Raw genomic sequence first — 20,511 nt, forward strand, 5'->3', positions numbered from 1 at the left:
CAAAACAATACATCCAGTCTCCAAAAAGCATGTGGGAAAATGTGTTATGGTCTGATGAGATGAAGGTTGAACTTTTTGGCCACAATTCCAAAAGTAAGTTTGGAGCAAAAACATTTTGCATCACCAAAAGAACACGATCCCCACGGTGAAGCATGGTGATGGCAGTATCATGCTTTGGGGTTGCTTTTCTTCAGCTGGAACTGGGGCTTTAGTCAAGGTGGAGGGAATTATGAACAGTTCCAAATACCAGTCACTTCTGGCCCAAAACCTTCAGGCCTCTACTAGAAAGATGAAGATGAAGAGGAATTTCACCTTTCAACATGACAATGACCCCAAGCATACATCTAAATCAACAAAAGAACGGCTTCACCAAAAGAAAATTAAAGTTTGGAATGGCCCCTAACAGATTTGTTTGTTTTTCAATTGAATTGTACAGGTTATAGGTCACATTAAAGGTGGGAAAAGTTTTGAAATTATTTATTGTGGTCTCATTTTTTTTTATATCACAAAACCTAGCATTTTAACATGGTTCTGTACACTTTTTATATGCACTGTATGGATGTAAAATAAATGAACTGTGAAAAGGTGAAACATAAACAGAGAACAGGAAAAACCTTCAAACTAGAAAAATCAATGAAAAAAACACACTGAATGGCCATATTCAGCCAACATCGGACACACAACCAAGAGCTTCATGCTTCTATGTAACATAGTTGATGAAAGTAAAAAAAAGTTTGACTTGGTTATGGTATGTGGCAAACAGGCTAATTTCTAGAAAATCTCAGATCTAGAAAATGCATGAAATGATTCTAGATACAGTTTCCATTTATGAGTCAAAGTTATCTTCTTATTTAAATCATTTGTTTACTGATTATATAAAATGGAGTAAAAATTGCTGAAAATTGAATGTTGCATTGTAAGGCCAATGTTCAAATCCAGAATGTTTCTTGGCATAGCTGGAAGGAGCTAGTCATTCCTTGTTTATAAACCACATTGTTGTAGTATTGCTTGTATTAAATTTAATGTGTTCTGGTTGAAATGTTTCCTTAAAAGCTGCCAAGGCACTGTAAATTATTTTTCTCTCTTGTGATGGCAGCTGTCTTTGCTTACTGAGAACAGTCACCCTTTACTGAGAAGCTGTTGAAATCTGTTCTATAAACCTAATCCAAAGAGATTGTTGTTAGATGTTGCACTGTTGTTAGAAGAAATAAAGTAATTTCTGTGGATATATTTGACAGCTGAACTTCAGATGGGAGATGATCATTTCTATGGGGAAGTATATTACACCTATCTACTACTGAAATTCTTCCTTCACATACTGGGCAACAGGACCCATCACATTCAGTGGATCTGAATGGGGATTCCAGATATTTCTGAGATGCCAGTATCATTCCTATTTGTAATCTTGGATGAGGTACAAGAAGAGTGCAGGTTTGGGTATAGCAAGCTGTATCACACACTGCTGTCTGCTGGTCCTCACTGAAGTGTATTTCATAGATGTATCACTGGAATCCATCTGGCTGCATCCTTTGGTAAGGGAATAATTGGGGTGTGGCATTAGGGTTTCAGATATTTGCAGGGATTTTTCTTTGAACATGAAGGTAGAAAGTATATTCTAATTAGTGCACTAACACAGACTTTTTTGAAGAATTGTGTAGCGTTTTGAGAACTTTACAGTAGGGCAAGCAAATACTAACAAAGAATGGTAGTGGAATGGATTGTGGGGCTATAAACTGCATGGACTGGTATTTTTCCAGCAATGATTAATTTAAGCAGCTTTCAAGCATTGGAAAAACATGGCTATGAGATAGGCCTGCTCACACATCCCATATATCAGAGTTCTGCTGCACTAATTTCACATTGTACCTATGACAAGAGGCTGTGCAGATAGCAATTTCAGAACTTCACTCAAATCATTTTTGACAGTCTGTGCTGTTTGGGACACCTATTTTATTTATTTATTTTTGTATGTTTTGCATTCAGTGAATTCTTCCAAAGAGGACATTTCATAATTTTATTTTATTCCAATCGTTTTTCAGGAGCTGCTAAGCAGCGCTATTAATTTGCCAGACATGTAAGTGGAAAATGAGGCCTCAAATCCAGACTACAGGAGGATGCTGATTAGCAGCTTATCCTTAATCATTTGTATAATGATACAAGCATATCATGCCGACTACCTACTGTCGTCACTGCTAGTAGTAATTTTCCAGACTGAGGACAGTTTTTTCTTTTGGAATCTACTTGTTCATGCAAGATGCATAATGTATTAAATAGAGGTACCATCTGCCTGAGTTGGTGGTAGCAAAGCTAGATGAAAAAGATCCCATGACACACATCAAAAACAGTCGGGGAAGTTCCCAAATATCCTGGCCAAATTTCAACAGTTACTACAAATACCACCTCTGATTTCCCTCGAAAAGGGGCCAGTGACCAAGTGGGAATAACCTGGTCAATAAACTAGAAATAAACAAATAAATATGGATATTATACAGGAATGTGTGTGCTTTCATGTGCAATTCTTCAGGTGGCTGCCCTATGAAAGAACACAGTCACTGTGCAAGTACAGTCTTATGACTCATTCTTACTTGGGAGGTAATTACTGACAGATGCCCATAGAAACTTCCCAGGGAAATACAACAGTACTCCAGATGCTTCACTAATCCTCTTCTTAGAAGGCCTCCAACTGCTTTCACATGCCCATACCCACACCTGTGTCACTTTCAGCACAGACAGCTCTGCATACATTCTGTGGCCAGACTACTGTTTTCTATCAGAAAAAGTGGCATAACCCCAGGTGATGCTCCCCTTTAATCACAGCACACTGGCATGTAAGCACAGTCCACTGCATACTGCATGGGCAACTGGCCTCACATACTTACTTCAATTCAAGGATTCACTTTATGAAAGGCATGGTGCAAAGAGTTATTTACATTACTCTCTTTTGAAGTGCACTGATTTTCTTAGCAATATGAAAAAAGTGAGGCACAGACTTTATACATAACTGAACACAGCAACTGATCTCAGACATTTGATCTTAATAATAGCCCACAGATACATAGTATACACAATTTGTAGAAGGTTTTACTATGCAATGGGAGCCATTCCGGTTATGATGGACATTAAAGCCAAAGGTCACATGATTGGTAAAACTCTGAACAGCAGCTGACACCAGTGCTGCTGAGATTTTAGCCAAGACTGTGCAGCTAGCTGTCACATGTGCAGACAGCACCAAGCCAGCTGTAGCTTTATCTCATTAAGTATAGTGCAATGTTATGCTTTACATTTTCAAAGATCATACAAGTTATACATGTTGTTAATCTACAGTCATCTCAATTTCTTCTCACTCTTACTGATCTTCCTTTCCCAGTTTTTCATATGCAGTTCCTCTCCTTTCATTTCTGCCTATGTAGACCATCATCTTTAAAGGTTACCAACTCTACAATGCTCTCACTTGCTGTACTGCACAAGCTCCCTGCTTATTACTGCAAATTCATGACTCACTTACATTTTATAACTTTATCTATGAAGGTAATATTACCAACTCCTTGTTTTATAAAGGCCAGATAGCAATTCTCAGGAAAGGAAACCTATGGACATTTTACTTGAGCAGTATGTCTGCTTAAAAATACAGGAACAAAAGCAAAGCAACAGGAAACAGGGACATATCAGAGATGTATGAGACAGATAGAGAGGATGTAAGTGGAAACAAAAGCATTGTACACATAAAAACCTCACTCACTCCCTTTGCATTACATGCATGCAGGGACTGCAAAGTTAGATAAAAAAAAATCTCACTTTCCAGTGCCAAATGATGACTGCAATTTTCTGTATAATGTCAGTGGAAGCAGGAGCAGCTTAATATGTAGCATATGGGGGGTTATCTATATCACTTCAGCAAAAATCCAGTTCAGCGAACGGCATTTTTGGTTCACTTACACCGAACATGCTGTTCATCGAACTATTCATACTGAGATCATGGTACAGTGAGGATGGGAAATTTGCCCTTTCTCCACTGTACTGCGATCTTGGAGTTGGTAATATATAATTAGCGGGGGGAGTGGGGACACAGCACCCCCATATGAGTAGATTTCGATGAACAGCATTTCCGATGAAATGCCATTCGCTGAACTGTCAGTTCATTGAAGTGATATAGACCCAGGGGGATCAGGGATAAAAGCTATTTACAAAAAGTTTTAAACACTATAAAATAATACATTCTTCAATGTAAAATACATGACAGTCTTTTTTATGTCTTGATTTGTGGAATGCAAACAGTCATAAGGGTCATTAGATATCCATCTGACACTATACATTCCCCTCTGCAATGTGGAAGGTATGCACACCATATCCTGTCTTGGACTATCTTCTAACCATGTTGCATCATCAGAAAAGAAGCTGCAAAGTCAGTAAAAACTTGATTACCATCTGTGAAATAATATGCCATTCAGTAGTCAATGTATCAGGTCTTGCACTGAATACTTATGACAATCTACACTACAAAACAAACTTACTGGAATGTTATCTTTGTCATATTCCTTTAGCTCCCTCAGAAAGTCCATGTTGCCTAGTACCTTCTTACTTGGTCCCCAGTAATCCAGAATCTAGAAAAAGAAAGTGAAAAAAAAGAATATCATGGTTCCAAACATATTGACAATAAGGACATATAAGTGGAAATGCATTAATATTTAACGAAATCTAGATTTTTTTTGTAATAGAATACTCTCTTATGCTCACTACCTTATATTCCTCTAAAAAAATACAAATCCGACAAAGAACTTTAAAATAAAATACTTACATTCCTTAATCTTAGTCCACCATATGAATACCACTGTGTTTCACTCAACAAATGATAAGGGTAGCCTTTTGAAAGGGCATTAGTGGTACTGAACATTCTTACCTATAAAGTATCAAATGACTTCTAATGCCCACCTCTTGGAAAATTCCTAAATTTCAGGACCTCTTTGTCGACACTCAAGAATATAACCAGCAACCTTCTTGTCAGCCCACTGTATACTCTTAGCAGTAGCTGAAAACGTATTTACCAATTTAGCACCAGAGTTATGGAACAAAATGCCACAACAGATTAGATCTATTTCCAGTCTTGTAGAGTTCCAGAAATCCCATAAAGAGCACACCAGAAAGATTATCAGTGTCACTGTTTTCATAATCATGGCTAAAACCTGCATGCATGAGATTATCCCATATAGTGTAATGTTTTGCATTACATTTTCAAATATCCTACAAGTTAATTTACAGTCATCACAATTTCTCCTCACTCTTATTCATCTTGTCTTATTTCCCCTATACTTCTACTCTGTCATTTACACTCTATCTATATCCCCTAGACCTCTCATTCGTATTACCCGCTTCTATTGCCAGATCCTTCATCCTCATTTCCTCTCCATATTTGCCTTAAACGTCTGCCTTTGTAGACCATCTTCTTCAAAGGCTACCAACCCTACACTGATCTCCCTGTCTATACTACTCAAGCTCTCTGCTTATTACTGAGAATTCTTGACTCACTTACATTTTATAACGTTAATGTAACCTGTTTTACATATTTGTATTGCTAGTTTGTCTTATTGCGACTTACTGTGCTGTAGTACCTATTTGCCTTCTGGTTCCATGTTGTGCTTGATAAGCGTCTTTGGACCATTGTCCATGGTTCAACAATTCTTTCTCAATATTTAAACTTCAGCCTAATGTAGACAGTTAAGACAACATTCTTAGAGTAAGAAAAAAGGTAATGTATATTTATTCTTTCTGGACTGTAGACTATATTTCTAAATTTATCACAGCTGATCGGGTGCAGAGCATATGCTAGTTCATCTCAGTTATCTTTGTTGGCTTGTTTAGAATATTTGACAATCTACCATGCTTCCCCTCTGACAACATGCATCATTAGCAATTAGGATAGCTCAGATTTCTGTTCTTCAGTAATATGTATAGGCTATCATATCAAAAAGAAACAGTCTCCATGCTGGTATCCTCTCCTCAGTGGCTGTACTCTAACATCCCTCATGAAAGCATGTCCTGGGTTACCTTACAATCTGATTTCGTAACCCAATATTAAATGGTGAAGTCAGGCATCCTAGTATGGGACATCCAGGCCTGCTTCAGGGGAAGCCCAAGCAAATCTGACAATGCTGTGCTCTTAGACTTTTTAAGAATTCAGCAGTGTTTTCAAGTGGAACAAGGTTAACACAGAAGGGTAAACAGTTAATTAATATTTATATTTGCTTGTAAAACAACAGTAAAAAATAATATACTAAACTAAATCCTAGTGATTTAACTTGCATGTGCAAGTGTGTAGAACAATCAATTAATATATATATTAACTGCAAAGTAATAGTTAGAGAATAATATAATACACCAAATCCTGGTCATTTTAAGCAAATGGAGGACAGTGTGTGGTAGGGAGAGGGGTCATTCCGCTTCATTACAATGGATCATATGTTTTTTCTTGTAAGACAATTTATATTCAAGGAAGGGTAGGGTACATTTCTATAGCATGAGAGAGGTTTCATGTAACAGACTCCAATAATCTTTGCCTAAAGAATGCCCTCTATTTCTGTTCTACAGTCATTCACCCACAGGTATAGACCTCTTTTATTTTAATTCATCTACTGCTTACTTGTTGAACGTCTCCACCAGACTTCGGCCATTAGAAGTAAAAGGAAGCATAGTAGCTCTGTAACAGCATTCTCAGCCTCAAAATACCAGGGTCCAGGGTTTAGTCCTGACATCCTAGACATTGTCTGTGTGGAGTTTGCATGAGTATCACTTTTTTTTCCTGGATATTTCAGTATTCTCTATCTTCTCAAAAATATGATACTTGACTGGCTACTGTAAACTGTCCATATATACCATTTACCCTTGATGTGCTGTACGCATTACAAGTAACTCATTCCATTCAAAGGAGCTCTTTTGAGTCTGTACTTAACTCCCAATCAGCATGGTGTGAGCCTTTTAGGTTCATAGGTAGGTACTAGGCTATCTGCCCGAAGGCATTTATAAGCCTAGCTAGAATGTGTTGGCTTTCGCCACCCCCTTAGATTAGTTCCCTGTGCCTCTGTCCAGCAGAGCCACTAAAGTGATTCCCTGGGGTAAATTTTCTGTTTCTCATCCACTCGTCAAGTGTTAGCGAGGAGCTCTGCCTAATGTAGATTGGAATCTTGTTCCAAACATGGGAAATCTCTGGGACAGGAATCTATCCCTCCAGCATGTCCTATTCATTGTTGTGGTGAGGTTTAGATTCCTAGAGCATGTGGCTCGAGGGGGTAAGGTTTTCTTTAGGTGGAGCATGTCATGGGTTGGACATGGCCTTGTATGCCAGGCAGAGATCATCTCTGAGTAGACGGCATGCAACTGAGTACAGCTGGAGTTTCTTCAGCCGAGCTGCATAGGGCAACTATTTGAGGCCAGTGATCTTGGTGAGGTACTTCTGTGGTCTTTCCAGCTGTTGTAGGTGTCTTGCAAGGTACATCCAAAATGGGGCATTGTACTCTATGATAGGTCTGATGAGTGATGAGTAGAGGGGTATAATGACCTCTTTTGATCTGGATGCAAACCCTTTTGTGATTAGGTGGGCCACACAGAAGGATTTTCTAACCACTTTGGCAATGTGATTATCAAAGGAGAAATTAATATCTACTTGGGTCCCCAGATCCCTTATTACATTTTCCGTATTTAGGGGACTACCGCCTATGTGGTAGTTTGTGGGTACTTTCTTTTTTCTAAAGGGGATGACTATGCACTTTTTGGTATTTAGCTTGAAGCCATGATTTTGACACCAGGTATCCATCTCAGTGAGACCCTTTTGGAGGATGTCTGTGTCAGCCAGAGAGTCAATTATAGCCCCTAGTTTGCAGTTGTCTCTGAACTTGGTCAGTCATAGTCCTCCTGTGCTTGCCTGTACCTCTGAGAAGTATATGCCAAACAGGAGGGGTCCCAGATCTGAGCCGTGGGGAATGCCACTTGTAACCGGTTTAGCGTCGGACCTAGCTCCTGCAACTCTTACCATGTGGGTTCTGTCTGTGAGCCAGTTGGCAACCCATCTTGTGACATAGGAGTTTATGTTCAGGTTGGTAAGCTTGTCTATAATACCAGAATGGGGAATGGTGTCAGAGGCCTTTGCAAGATCTAGGTAGGCTGTGTGTACCACCTTTCCCTCATCTATAGCCTTGGTAACTGTCCCAAAGAAGTCCACCAGGTTTAGGAGGCATGATCTGCCCTTAACAAAGCCAAACTGGGTAGGGTCCAGTTTTTGGAGGTTCCCAATGTCTCTGTTAATGAGTTCCATGATGATGCGCTCCATAGCCTTGCAGACCAAGCTAGCCAGGCTTATAGGGCGATAGTTCCTGGGGTCTGCTGTGGCTCCACCTTTGTGGTGCAGAATACACGTTTCTGTGCGCCACTCTATGGGTACGTAGCCTGTGGAGAGGCTGAGTTTGAACAGTGTGTTTAGGTGAGGGGTTAGTTTGTCTTTGAGCTCATGTAGGATGCGGCCTGGGACACCATCCGTTCCCATTGATGCTGTGTTTTTGGCTTTGGAGAGGGCTGTTTTAACCTGAGTGTCTGTGATTTCAGGGGCTCTACATTCTACTGGTATGGTTATGGGCCCTTTTGTGGGTGAGAAGGGGGGTGAAGTTTGCACTAAACCTGTTTGCCAGGATGTTGGCAATATCAGTCGGTTCAGTGTATTTTGTGCCATTCTGCACTAACTCCGAGAAGATCTGAGCATTGCCACTTAGATTCTTGACATAGCTAAAGAATGCCTTGTGGTTATCTTTGGAGTCCTTGGTAATTTTTCTTTTGAAGCTTGCCTTGGATGATTTTATGTGGGATCGTAGTTTCTTGCTGATACTGATGAGGGATGTCTTCCCTTCTTGGGATTTTACTCTTTTCTGTACTAGTTTCCTCCTTCTGTTGTGCAGCTTGTTTATGGCAGGGGTCCACCAGACTAGTTTCCTTTTCTTGGAGGAGTGAGTCTTGGTTTTGCTTGGGATAGCACAATCCATGCATTCTTGTAGGTGCCCATAGAATGCATTAGTAAAGGATTTTGCAGCTTGGACAGAGTTATCCTTTAGCATGGAGGCTATGAAACTTTCCACCTCAGTCTTAAGTAACATGAAGTTTACTTTTGAAAAGTTTTTCACGATGGTTTCCTTGTCCGGGGGAGGGGGCAGAATGTGGATATCTAAAGTGATTTGTTTATGGTCATATCTAACCAGCGAGGGGTTGACCTCCGGTGAGGAACACCGGTCACCCATGTTGGTAATGACCAGGTCCAATACATTGTCACCTCTGGTAGGAGTGTTGACCAGTTGATCCAGGGCATTTGAGTTTATAAATTCTAGGAAATGTTGGGCAAGGGAGTTAGTACTTGAGTAGTTCTCCCAGTTAATGTTTGGGTAATTGAAATCACCCAATATTAGGGTGTTTGGTAGGGCCTTTATGTTTCCCAGTGTTTCCAGAAATGTGGAATGGGGGTCCTGGGACATGGTAGGTGATCTGTAGCAAGCTATAATTTAAATTTCAGTTTTGCCCATTGTTAGTTGCACGTGGATGATCTCTGAAGCATCGTGCTGTGCCACTAACCTGGAGGTGTGGGTATCTTTGATGAATATGGATACGCCCCCGCCTTTTGTATTTCGGTCCGGGTTCTGTGGCTGAAATGTATGGTATGAGTTGTAGCCTGGTAGTGCTCGGGTGCTCTCTGGAGCCTTAAACCACATTTCTGTTACTGCAAATATATCGATTTTCTCCATACTAAGGAGTGCCTCGAGTGCATGCATTTTGAGGTTTAGACTTCTGGCACTGAGTAGCATTAACCTCAGTTTTTTGTTACTGTGCTATTTATGGCAGTGGGTTTGTCTTTTGAGCCTTGCCTAAAAAAGCACTATGGGGGTGGCAAGAGCCTTGGCCAGTATTCAAAAGCCTAAGGGTGACAGGTGCAAGCTGTCTCTAGCGAAGCAGTGTGGCTTGTCGAGCATGTCATCCCAGGCACACAGACACTAGACCCCCTTTGAATGACACCAGAAACTTAGCCAATTGTTGAAATTGATAATTTTTTTCTTTATACCATGGTATCATTCTTGGTGAGGGCAGGATGCTACTCAGGGTCAGGGTCATACCGGCCTGGGCTACGTGATCAGAGAGCTCTTCCATGTCTCTTTTCATGTAGTCCAGGAAGGTACAGCTCAGGTCATTCACACCAACATGGGCAATGACAGAGTCATATTTGTATTTGTTCTGGAGTGACATGAGTGCTTGTGTTATGTGGCGGATCCTGGCACCCGACAGGCAGCTAACAGTAACCTTCTCCTTATTCAGCCTAGTGAGTGGGACGTCAGTATGCCTGACTATAGAGCCACCTATTACTAGTATGTTGGGTATGTTATTTTGCCTTAAGGGTTATGATTGCATGGCACACTGGTTTTGTGAAGTATGTGTTTCATGGTTTGTGTTGGGGGGGTGGAGGTTGCTTGGATGTCTGCTTTGGAGGTCTCTGTTGCTTTTGCAGATTTTTATTTAGAGCCTCCGAGTATGTTTTCGTGTATTTATGTGTTTTTTGCCAGTGCTGGTTTAATGGGTCTATGTGAGACTGGTGGTGTGATGCAAGTATTTAAAAAATGAAGTTATTGCCTCTCAGTTCAAACAAATGTTCATATCTCTAGATACATAAGCGTTACTAGAACACTGTAAATGGCAAACTGTTTAGCACAAAATACCCTTTACAATGGCCAGTTTCATTTGGTTCTAAAACTTATACTGGATTTTATAATCCAAGATAACCATGGTAAATATGAATTGGGTCCAAGGTTAGAAAGGGAATGGTTGGAGCACTGAAGTCTGGTTTTAGGTGCTTGCAAGATAGGCCCTAAGTATCTGAGATCTGAGTGCTATATGACAGAGGCTGGCTAAGTAAGATAGAGGAAAAAAGAAGGGCAAGACTTTTCTATCAGGAGCTGTAAAAGTTGCGAAGACAAGGATTAGATTGGCTCATGGTTAAACCAGCTTTGGCTATTATAAGATGGTGGTATTTTTACTTTGGGGAAAGGGTACTGAAGCAACAGATGTAGACAGATATGAAGATTATTTGGATGGTGGTAGAGTTTTTTTGGAGGGAGAGGCTACAAGACGTGGGCAGTACTCACGTTAGGCTAGTAGAATCCTTTAGCCAACAGCATTTGTTGGCCCAGCAGAGTAGGGAGTTTATCTTTTTCTGGGTATTTTCGAGATGATGGTGGAAGTTAAATGAGGGCTCAAGTCAGACTCCTAGGTATCTGAAGCAGTTAACCTGCTTAATGGCATTGTTAGGGTGGTGAAGAATAAGAAGTGAGTCAGGGTTCTTTTGTGTTTTAGTGTAGATTCTGAAGATCAAAGTTTTATTTTTAAGGAGTTAAGTAATAGTATTTTGCTACTGAGCCAGTTAATGAGGAAAGGAAATATTTTTGTAGATCATGTTGAATTGGGCAGGTTGTGTGGTTGGACAGGAAAATAACCAAGTCACTAGCATACAGTAAGATTTAAAGTTGGTGAAGGAAGAGAGAGTGGTATGGAGCCTTGACAGACTCCTTTAAGTAAGGGAGTGGTGGATGATGTACTTGTGCAAAAATTTACTGAGAAATGTAGGGTGGATAGGTCATTTTGGAACCAGAGAATAGCATTAGGGCTAATTCCAATGTCAGTGAGGTGGTTAAATAGGAATGGGTGGTTAAACAGGTTAAAGGCTCTGGTAAGATTTTTAAATATGGCTCAAGTAAGGAGGTCTTTGTCCACAGACAAACGGCTACAATCAGTGAAAGACCAAAGTGCAGCAGCTAGACCAGAAACTATGTTGCTTGGAAGACAGAAGGCAGTATTGGCAACCTAGAAGGGCATTAATGCCTGTGCTTGAAATATTTGTATGTATGTATGTATGTATGTATGTATTAACTTGTGTAGTTTGAGAATTGGTTATTGACCAGTTGTTCTAAGAGTTTCCCAAGGGTAGGGAGATGGAGATTGGGCAGTAATCACTAGGTAGCTTGGGGATGGATTTTTTGAGGAAAGGATCTGGATTTCTGCTGTTTTCCATATATTGGGTATACAGTTTTGAGTAAGGCAAAGGCTGTAGCAAAGTAGCAGAGGAATAACAATGTACTCATAGCTGGCCTTAGGCACAGGCCAATTAGATGGCCACCTAGGGCACCGCTATAACAGGGGTGCTTTTCTAGTATTTATTTGGTGTAAGTAGACCAAGATGGGGGCATCAGGTGGTGTGGTAGGGGGGCGCTGTGGATCCCTTTTGCCTAGGGCACCAGCTGACCTAAGACCGCTCCTGAATGTACTCCTTAAATTGGAATATAAACCACTGGGAGTGGGTGTCTGTTCCTGCAGGTAAGTTAAATTTTAGGTTTTAAAGGAAGTGTTAGCCAACCATTGATTTTTGAAAGCCTGCAAGAGGAGCACTCTTCAGTATTAGGAGAGCTCTGAAGGGCTTGGCACCCAAACTACTCTTTTTTTTTTTTTTAGCTCAGCATGAACTGATTAATGGTTTGGGCATATGGAATATGCCCCTATGAGCCAGTAAGAAGAAAAAATATAAAGAAAAGGGTCAAAAAATCTTTAATACAGTGTAAAAATAATTTGAGGTATGGAGCTAGAGTTAGTTAACTGTTTTTTTTTTTTTTTTTTTACTGAGGTAGGCTTTTTTGGCAGCATTAGTGAAAATTCTATACCATCAAAGATATTCTTGGTGCAAAATACTATTCAGTGGGTGCCTCTTCCATACCAGCCATGCATGGTTCCTCTGCCAAAGAAGGGCCTTAAAGTCAGATATGAGCCAAAAATGACCTGGGACCTGAGGCAACATTGTTTGCCAAGTAATAACTTATTTTGGGGTTCCCTAAGTTGGTGCAGGAGAGTACCTCTCTAGCGCTCTTTAAGAGGAACCTGGATGACTGGATGGGAAACAGAAAATACACCGCTGGGATCCCACCTGTGTCCCTGTTGGACTGGGAATAAAGGTGCTGACTTTGTGGGAACATGGGCAAAAATTCTTGGCTAGGCTTATAAGGGCCTCTGGGCCAATAGCCTAATATCATCCTATGAACCTGCAAAAAGAAACGAAAACAAACCATTGTACACATTTTACAAAGTTTTATGCATTGAACACATATGCTTTCTTTTTTAATAATTATCATCCACTTCAACATTACATAAATTGCACAGCTTCTACCTTCCCTTAGACTTCACTCCTCCTCCCAAACATTTTCAGCATACATTGTTCCCACAGAGTACTCATCAACTCAAGTAGTTGGATGTAATAAAAGATCATTAAAAATATATAATTCAGTGGTCTGCATAGACTGTCAGCTTACTTTAGATTTTTTTATCTTAAAATGTTAACTGGTTTTCCAATAGTTTTAATTTGGGAAATGGATGGATGTTTACAAATGTTTTAATGTGTTAGTTATCAAACCGCAGCTGCACTGAGAGAGAATGATAAATACAGGGGTTTGGGGGTAGCATAATGGTTAATGTGTTTACCTCAGCATAGACATAAGGCACAGGGTTTGATTCTTATCTTTGAAGGGGAAATTGGCTAGGCCTAAAGTGGCCTGCAAAGGCAGCTCGTGTTGTACTTATCTATGAACCTATGAACAGTTTTTTGGTCTGATACTGCTTAGGAATTCATACTCTAGGATTCAGAAAAATGCTCACTGCTTATGTTAACTGCCAAATGCATGCTGAGCAAATGTGATTCAGAGACAGATATGGCTACAATGAGAAAGACCTCATCATTGGCTCACTAACATGCCTCTGAATTACACAGTAAGGCTGTCAAAGACAATCTCTACACACACACACACACACACACACACACACACACACACACACACACACACACACACACACACACACACACACATCCAGACTCCAGATTCCCTAACTAACCCCCCCCCCAGTGTGACAACTCAGGCAGACATACTCAGACACACAAAAACAAACATATGCATCTTTATTTATACCCCTACAGACAAGCAAATACACTATATTGTGAGTACTCTGATAGGAGTGAATGGATGACTGTTACACTTTTACACTGGTCTCGTTTTCCTCCAAGAGTAAAATTTTACTCCTCCAAGAGATTTTCTGAATCTCTTGGTCAAGCAAATCAGGAGCCAAAAAATAATTTTGGGGGGAGTACACACAACTAACCAGCAATGGCCACTGCCGCCACCATACCTTTCAACCTGGAAATATCAAAAATATGGACAAGGCCCATGAAAAATAAGTACAAATCTGTACACTGATCAACATAAAATTTGCATACATAATTATGTAACCCCACCCACTCCAATGGAATCATGGGATACCAACTTTCAAATGTAAACTGAAGAACAGACAACCAAAATATGGCACCAGAGTCCCCCTGCAGCCATTTCAATGTCTCATTACCTGGCTATTTTGCCCCATTTACCATAAACACTAATGTGTGCATACTCCTTTACTTCTACAATGATTATTTGGATTTTATTTTTACATTTTAGCACAATGCACAAACACTAATAGACATCTGCTAAACAAAGCAATACTGTCTCACAATGAAAACAGACTTCACATGGCATTAAAACTTCTCTGTCCTTGAAACTCACATTCATTGAAACAGCATTGAAACCCACTCCACATCCAAAGAAAATGCATCTGGCCAGTGGTGGATAAAAATTACCTTTGGGCTGTTTTCAAATCATAGGCCCCTTGCACACAAAACAAGGAACATACATGTGTTCTTTGATATACCTTTCTGACTTTATTAAATTATATTCCTTGTATAATACAGCACACTTGTTAGACATAGAGCGCATTTTTAAATGTATTATTTGAACATTTTTCCAGTAGGCAATGAAACAAAATGCATGAACCAATAATGACAAAACTGCCCAAATCAGAATGTTTCCATCATAGAAGTCTACTTACACACACAATATATATAATATATATATATATATATATATATATATATATATATATATATATATATATATATATATATATAGAATGACAGCAGTGTAACTTTGCTTGTATAATTTTGGAAAGTTGCTAGAATAAAATGTGATGTTACCACCATACATTTCACTACCAAGTCTTGAATGCAGGACCCTGTGCACTACAGTCAGAGCAACATACCACTATGCAAAATGAGAAGTTATGTACCTACCATAACGTTCCATGTTAGTTGTCTTCTCTCACCTTCTTTCTTGCTTGATGGGTTCGGAGCCGATCCTCGGCTCCAACTCGGCACTTTGCTAAGCTCGAGAGTCACTTTTACCAGCTCGAGGCAGCCCCATATCCCATGATGCAAGGCAGTAAGTACCCAGATCTCGTTTGTTATCTATAGGCAATAACACCTAGCATAAATAACTTCCAAAAGGAAGAGGACCAGCACTGTATGGTCTTCAGAAACATGCTTCCATATAGAGAGAAAGGTCTGTCCAGGCCAGGGGGAAGGAGGGAGGGTCGCAAGAAAGAAGGCGAGAGAAGACAACTAACATGGAACGTTATGGTAGGTACATAACTTCTCAATGTTAAGTTGTCAATCTTGCCTTCATTCTTGCTTGATGGGACCGCGTCCCTAGCACCTCTATCCTGGGTGGCTCAATGGAACAGACTCTTGAGAACTGTAGAGCCAAAACTGGCTCTGTCCCTGGAGGCCAAATCCAATTTGTAATGGGAAACAAAGGTATGAGGAGTGGCCCATGTGGCTGCTGCACAAATAGTGTCTAAAGGAAGTCTAGCTTGAAAGGCTGTGGAAGTGGCTAAGCTTCTGGTTGAATGTGCTTTAGGTTTCGAGCACAGCTGTTTTCCCCTGAGCTGATAAATTTCAGAGATGACAGAAGAAAGCCATCTAGATAAGGTCACTTTTGAGACAGGAAGGCCTTTCTTGTTATCAGCATAAGAAACAAAGAGCTGATCGGATTTCCTGAATTGTTTTGTTCTGTCCAAATAATATCTGAGTTGGCGGTGAACATCAAGATAATGTAATTTTTGTTCCGATCTGTTGGAGTAGTTTGGGAAAAATACAGGGAGATCAATAGCCTGATTCAAATTAGTCTTTGAGGCAACCTTAGGCAAAAAGGTCGGATTAGTTCTCAATGATACTCTGTCTTTGTGGAAGACTAAATATGGGGGGCGAACCGATAGAGCATGAAGTTCAGACACCCTCCTAGCCGATGTAATAGCAACCAGGAATAAAGTTTTCCATGAAAGAAATTTCAGGGAACATGAAACAGCTGGCTCGAAGGGAGGAAGAATCAAGGATGTCAGCACTAAATTTAGGTGCCATTGAGGAGGAGGAGTCCTGATTGGAGGCTTCAGGAGAAAAATTCCTTTTAAGAAGGCTCTACAAAGCCTGTGGGACATAATGTTGTGGTCTGCGTACCCGACATGAAAGTTAGAGATAGCAGCCAACTGAACTTTGACCGTGGAAGAAGAGGAGCCCGCGTGAAAGATTTCCGCTAAGAAATCCAAAACTGCTTGTACCGGAGCAGTAAAGGGATCAATATTTTTAGCTTTTGCCCAACAAGAAAAACATTTCCATTTGCTAGTATAAATCCTCCTAGTGGAGGATTTTAGGGAAGCTACTATGATGTCTCTAACAGGATTAGAGATCATAGGGAGCCTGGCTAAGGAAGGAAGTGGAGCAACCATGCTGTGAGGTTGAGAGAGGGGATAAATTGGTGCAGCTGACCCGATTGGTGAATCAGAAGGTCTGGTAATGGGTCCAGATGCCACGGCTGCATCAAAAGGTGACAATGGAGGAACGGAAACCAAATTTGTCGAGGCCAATAAGGAGCAATGAGAATCATTTTGGCTCTCAAAACGGTGGCTTTCTGGATTACTTGTGGAATCAGCGGAAAGGGAGGAAAGGCATAAAGAAGTCCCTGGGGCCAATCCTGGGTCAGAGCATCTCTGGGGGGATGGCCTGGTTGTGGGAAGAGAGAGAAGAAGTCTGGGCATCTGCTGTTTTGGGGAGTAGCAAAAAGATCGCAACATGGGCGGCCCAAGTCTAGAAAAATCTCCTCCACTATAGATTGTTTGAGAGACCACTCGTGAGGCATGAGAATAGCTCTGCTCAATCTGTCCGCTAAAATGTTGGTTTTCCCAGGGATATGCGTTGCTACCAGAAACCGATGAGAGGAGATCGCCCATTGCCAAAGTCTGAGCGCTTCTCGACACAAGGGGTAGGACTTGGTTCCACCCTGTTTGTTGATATACCATACTACAGACATGTTGTCTGTGTGGACTGCAATTGTCCCAAAGGGAAGAAAGTCGTTGAGGGCTTGCAACGTTAAAGGCACTGCTCTCATCTCAAGGACATTTATGTGCAGGTGGTATTTGAACAGTTGCCACATCCCATGAACCATCCTGCCCTGATAATGACCCCCCCACCCGATCAGGGAGGCGTCCATAGTGACAGTGGCTACCGGGGCTGGGGGTACAAAGGGTCTGCCTTGGTGAATCTGAGGAGAAGTAATCCACCATGAAAGATGATTCTTGCAAATCTGAGTCACAAATATCTGGTGACGCATCGGAAGTTGTTGGTAAGACCACTGAGTGAACAACATCCACTGAAGCAGGCGCATATAGAAGTGGGCCAAGGGAAGAAGGGTAATGGCCGCAGCCATGAGGCCCAACACCTTTAGAACCATTCTGGCCTGTACTTTCTTGCTGGCTATAATGATCCTCACGTGGCTTTGAATGTCTGAAATTCTTTGTTCTGTGAGGGTAGCTGACATCCGAACGGTGTTTAAGTTTGCGCCTATGAAAGTAATAGACTGGCAGGGCAATAAGGAGGATTTTTCGTAGTTGATTGAAATTCCCAACTGAGTGCAAAGATTTGTTGTGTAATCCCCGGCTTGAAGAAGTTGATGCCTGGTGGTGGCTGAAAGGAGCCAGTCGTCTAGATACGGAAACACCTGGAATCCTTGACGTCTCAGGTGAGCCGTGACCACTGCCATACATTTGGTGAAGACTCTGGGGGCTGAAGTGAGACCAAAGGGCAGGGCTCTGAATTGGAAGTGACTGGACCCCAGCCGAAAGCAGAGAAACCTTCTGGAGCTCCTGTGAATTTTTATGTGATAGTACGCATCCTGAAGATCTATTGAGCACATCCAGTTGTCCTTCTCTAGGAAGGGCAGAATTGATTGAAGTGTGACCATTCGGAATCTTGTCTTTCTCACAGACTTGTTGAGTCTGCTGAGATCCAATATTGGTCTCCAGTCTCCCGTCTTTTTGGGGACCAAAAAGAAACTTGAGTAGATTCCGGGTTCTGAATGGTCTGTTGTAACTGGCTGAATGGCTCTTTTTTGTAGAAGTTTGAATACTTCTAACTCTGCAATTTCCCTTAGACCGGGTGGTACATCTGGAAGGGAATATGAGAGAGAAAAGGGACTTTCCTCGAAAGGAATTTTGTAACCCTCGGATATGATCGACTGTACCCATCTGTCTTGAGTGAGGGAACGCCAGGCTTCTGGGTACAGTGATAGTCTTCCCCCGACTGCCTCCAAGGATGGACAGTCGGGCAACGTCTCAGGGATGCTGAAAGGGCTTGTCAGAGAGAGGCTCTCTACTTCCATGGTTTTGTGGACCCCCTCTGCCTCTAGGGCGGCGTCTGTTATTGTTACCCCCTCTGCCTCTAGGGGTAAACTGACCACGTGTATCCGGTATGACTCCTTGGGATTTGCGGAACCACATTTTGCCACCCTTCTGTCCTTTGGGGTAAGGTCTAGAAGGGGTGGAAAAATGGACCCCTACGGCAGAAAGAGTCTTGCCGTCCTGCTCACACCTGGTCAAGGTTTCCTTCACTTGAGGGCCAAACAAAGCTGACCCATCAAAGGGAGAGTTTGTGAAGGACGCCTTAAAGGGATCTGCAAAATTATAGAGCCGCATCCAGGCTTGGCGTCTAAGAGCCACACCTGTGCCTGCGGCCCTACTCGCTCCATCTGCTGCATATGATATCAGTCGCATGGAGGAGTTAGCAATAGAATTAAGGGTTTCTAGCTGCGAAGCAATTTTTTCTTGAGCTCCTGCAGCTGTGGGATCCTGTACTACTTCACCTAGCTCCTTAAGGATGTCCCTTTGGAGTCTGGTGAAGTGACATAAATAGTTCAGCGAGCGCATAGCAAAGGTCGCTGAAGAAAACATCCACTTACCATACCTATCCATGGTCCTAGAGTCCTTATTAGGAGGATGGACAGGTACGGAAGGATCTGCAAGTTCCTTCTTAGTGGCAGCCGCCACCACCATGGCATCAGCAGGGACACCTTTCGTAAGGAATTGCTTGTCCGCAGGGGCAGTAATAAATTTAGAAGGCCTCCTAGGAACTGGCTCTACAGAGTCAGGAGCAGCCCACGCCTTTCGAGCAATAACCTGCATAAGGGGGTCGAAATGCGGAGACACCCAGGAGGTGGAAGGCCGAGATCCAAATGCCTCCAGGTATACCGACTCATCTTCAGAGGGATTATTGGAGGGCCAGTTTCCCCTCTGTTTAAGGAGTTCTAGGATGTCTGAAAATGAGACATCCTCAGAGGGGGATCTTGGGGATCCCTCCGACTCATCTAAGTCGGTATCTGAAGTGATAGACTCGGGGGAGTCTATGTGTTTCCTCTTACATGTCCTCTTGTGCGGAGGATCCCCTGACTGATCAGGAGAATCCTCGGAAGAGGGGGTTCTTCCCAGTGGGAAAACCTGAGGCGGAGGATCTCTGGGTCCGGGAGCAAGAGAGATGGCAGAGATATTGACAGGCACCGTAGAGGGAGGAGCTAAGGGAACAGACTGCTGGCTGAGTCCAGTGGCCAGCACACTCTTCATCACCTCGAAGGCTCCCCTCCCAGGGAGGTCCGAGAGAACCCATTCCGAAGAAACAGGAACTCCAGGGCCCACCGAAAAGGAAGGCTCCGAGGCAGATGTCGGGGCCGAGCTCACCAAGGCCGAGGCTCCAAGGGGAAGAGTGGGGTCGGACAAGGGTCCGATGCCACTCACCCCCTCGGAGGAGACCAGGGAAGCCCGACCACTGAATCCCTCTAAGGAAGGTCTCGAAGAGGAGATAAGAGTAGAGGCTGAGGGAGCAGAAGGGGATGGTATCCGTCCCTCAGCCATAGCAGAAACTCTTCCCGACGACTCCAGCTCCAAACTCTGAGGTAGAGTCAAAGGAGGAACTGCAAGGGGGTGTGGACTAATAGTTGTCTGTTGAGACGGACTATGTAGCATCTGGGCCAGTGCCTGTGATTTTAATAATCTACTGACCACCCTCTCTAAATCATGGTCAGAAAGCCTGGATGACCTAGATGATCGGCTCCGATGGCTCCGTTCCGAGAGGAGAGGTGAGGCCGGAGCCGAGAGTATCGGTTCCAAGGAAGGGGACCTGGACCTCTTCTTCGAAGGAACCATCGGAGCCGATGAAACCATGGATGCAGTCAGAGCCGACAACTTTTCGGCACCGGCAGAAGGTCTCGATGCATT

The 20,511-nt window shown here is 42.3% G+C and overlaps 1 protein-coding gene across 1 annotated transcript in view; it reads right to left on the minus strand.

The window, feature by feature from the left end:
* Window positions 1–20,511, minus strand: part of DNAH12 (dynein axonemal heavy chain 12) — a 4,520,724-nt gene that overhangs the window by 1,144,798 nt on the left and 3,355,415 nt on the right. The window contains exon 48 of the mRNA XM_044078497.1: window positions 4,512–4,601. Within this exon, the coding sequence (XP_043934432.1) occupies window positions 4,512–4,601 (90 nt within the window). The remainder of the gene's footprint in view (window positions 1–4,511; window positions 4,602–20,511) is intronic.

The sequence above is a fragment of the Protopterus annectens genome, chromosome 7.part1 (assembly GCF_019279795.1).
Source record: "Protopterus annectens isolate FY-2018-M chromosome 7.part1, PAN1.0, whole genome shotgun sequence".
In the NCBI taxonomy this organism is placed as follows: domain Eukaryota; kingdom Metazoa; phylum Chordata; order Ceratodontiformes; family Protopteridae; genus Protopterus; species Protopterus annectens.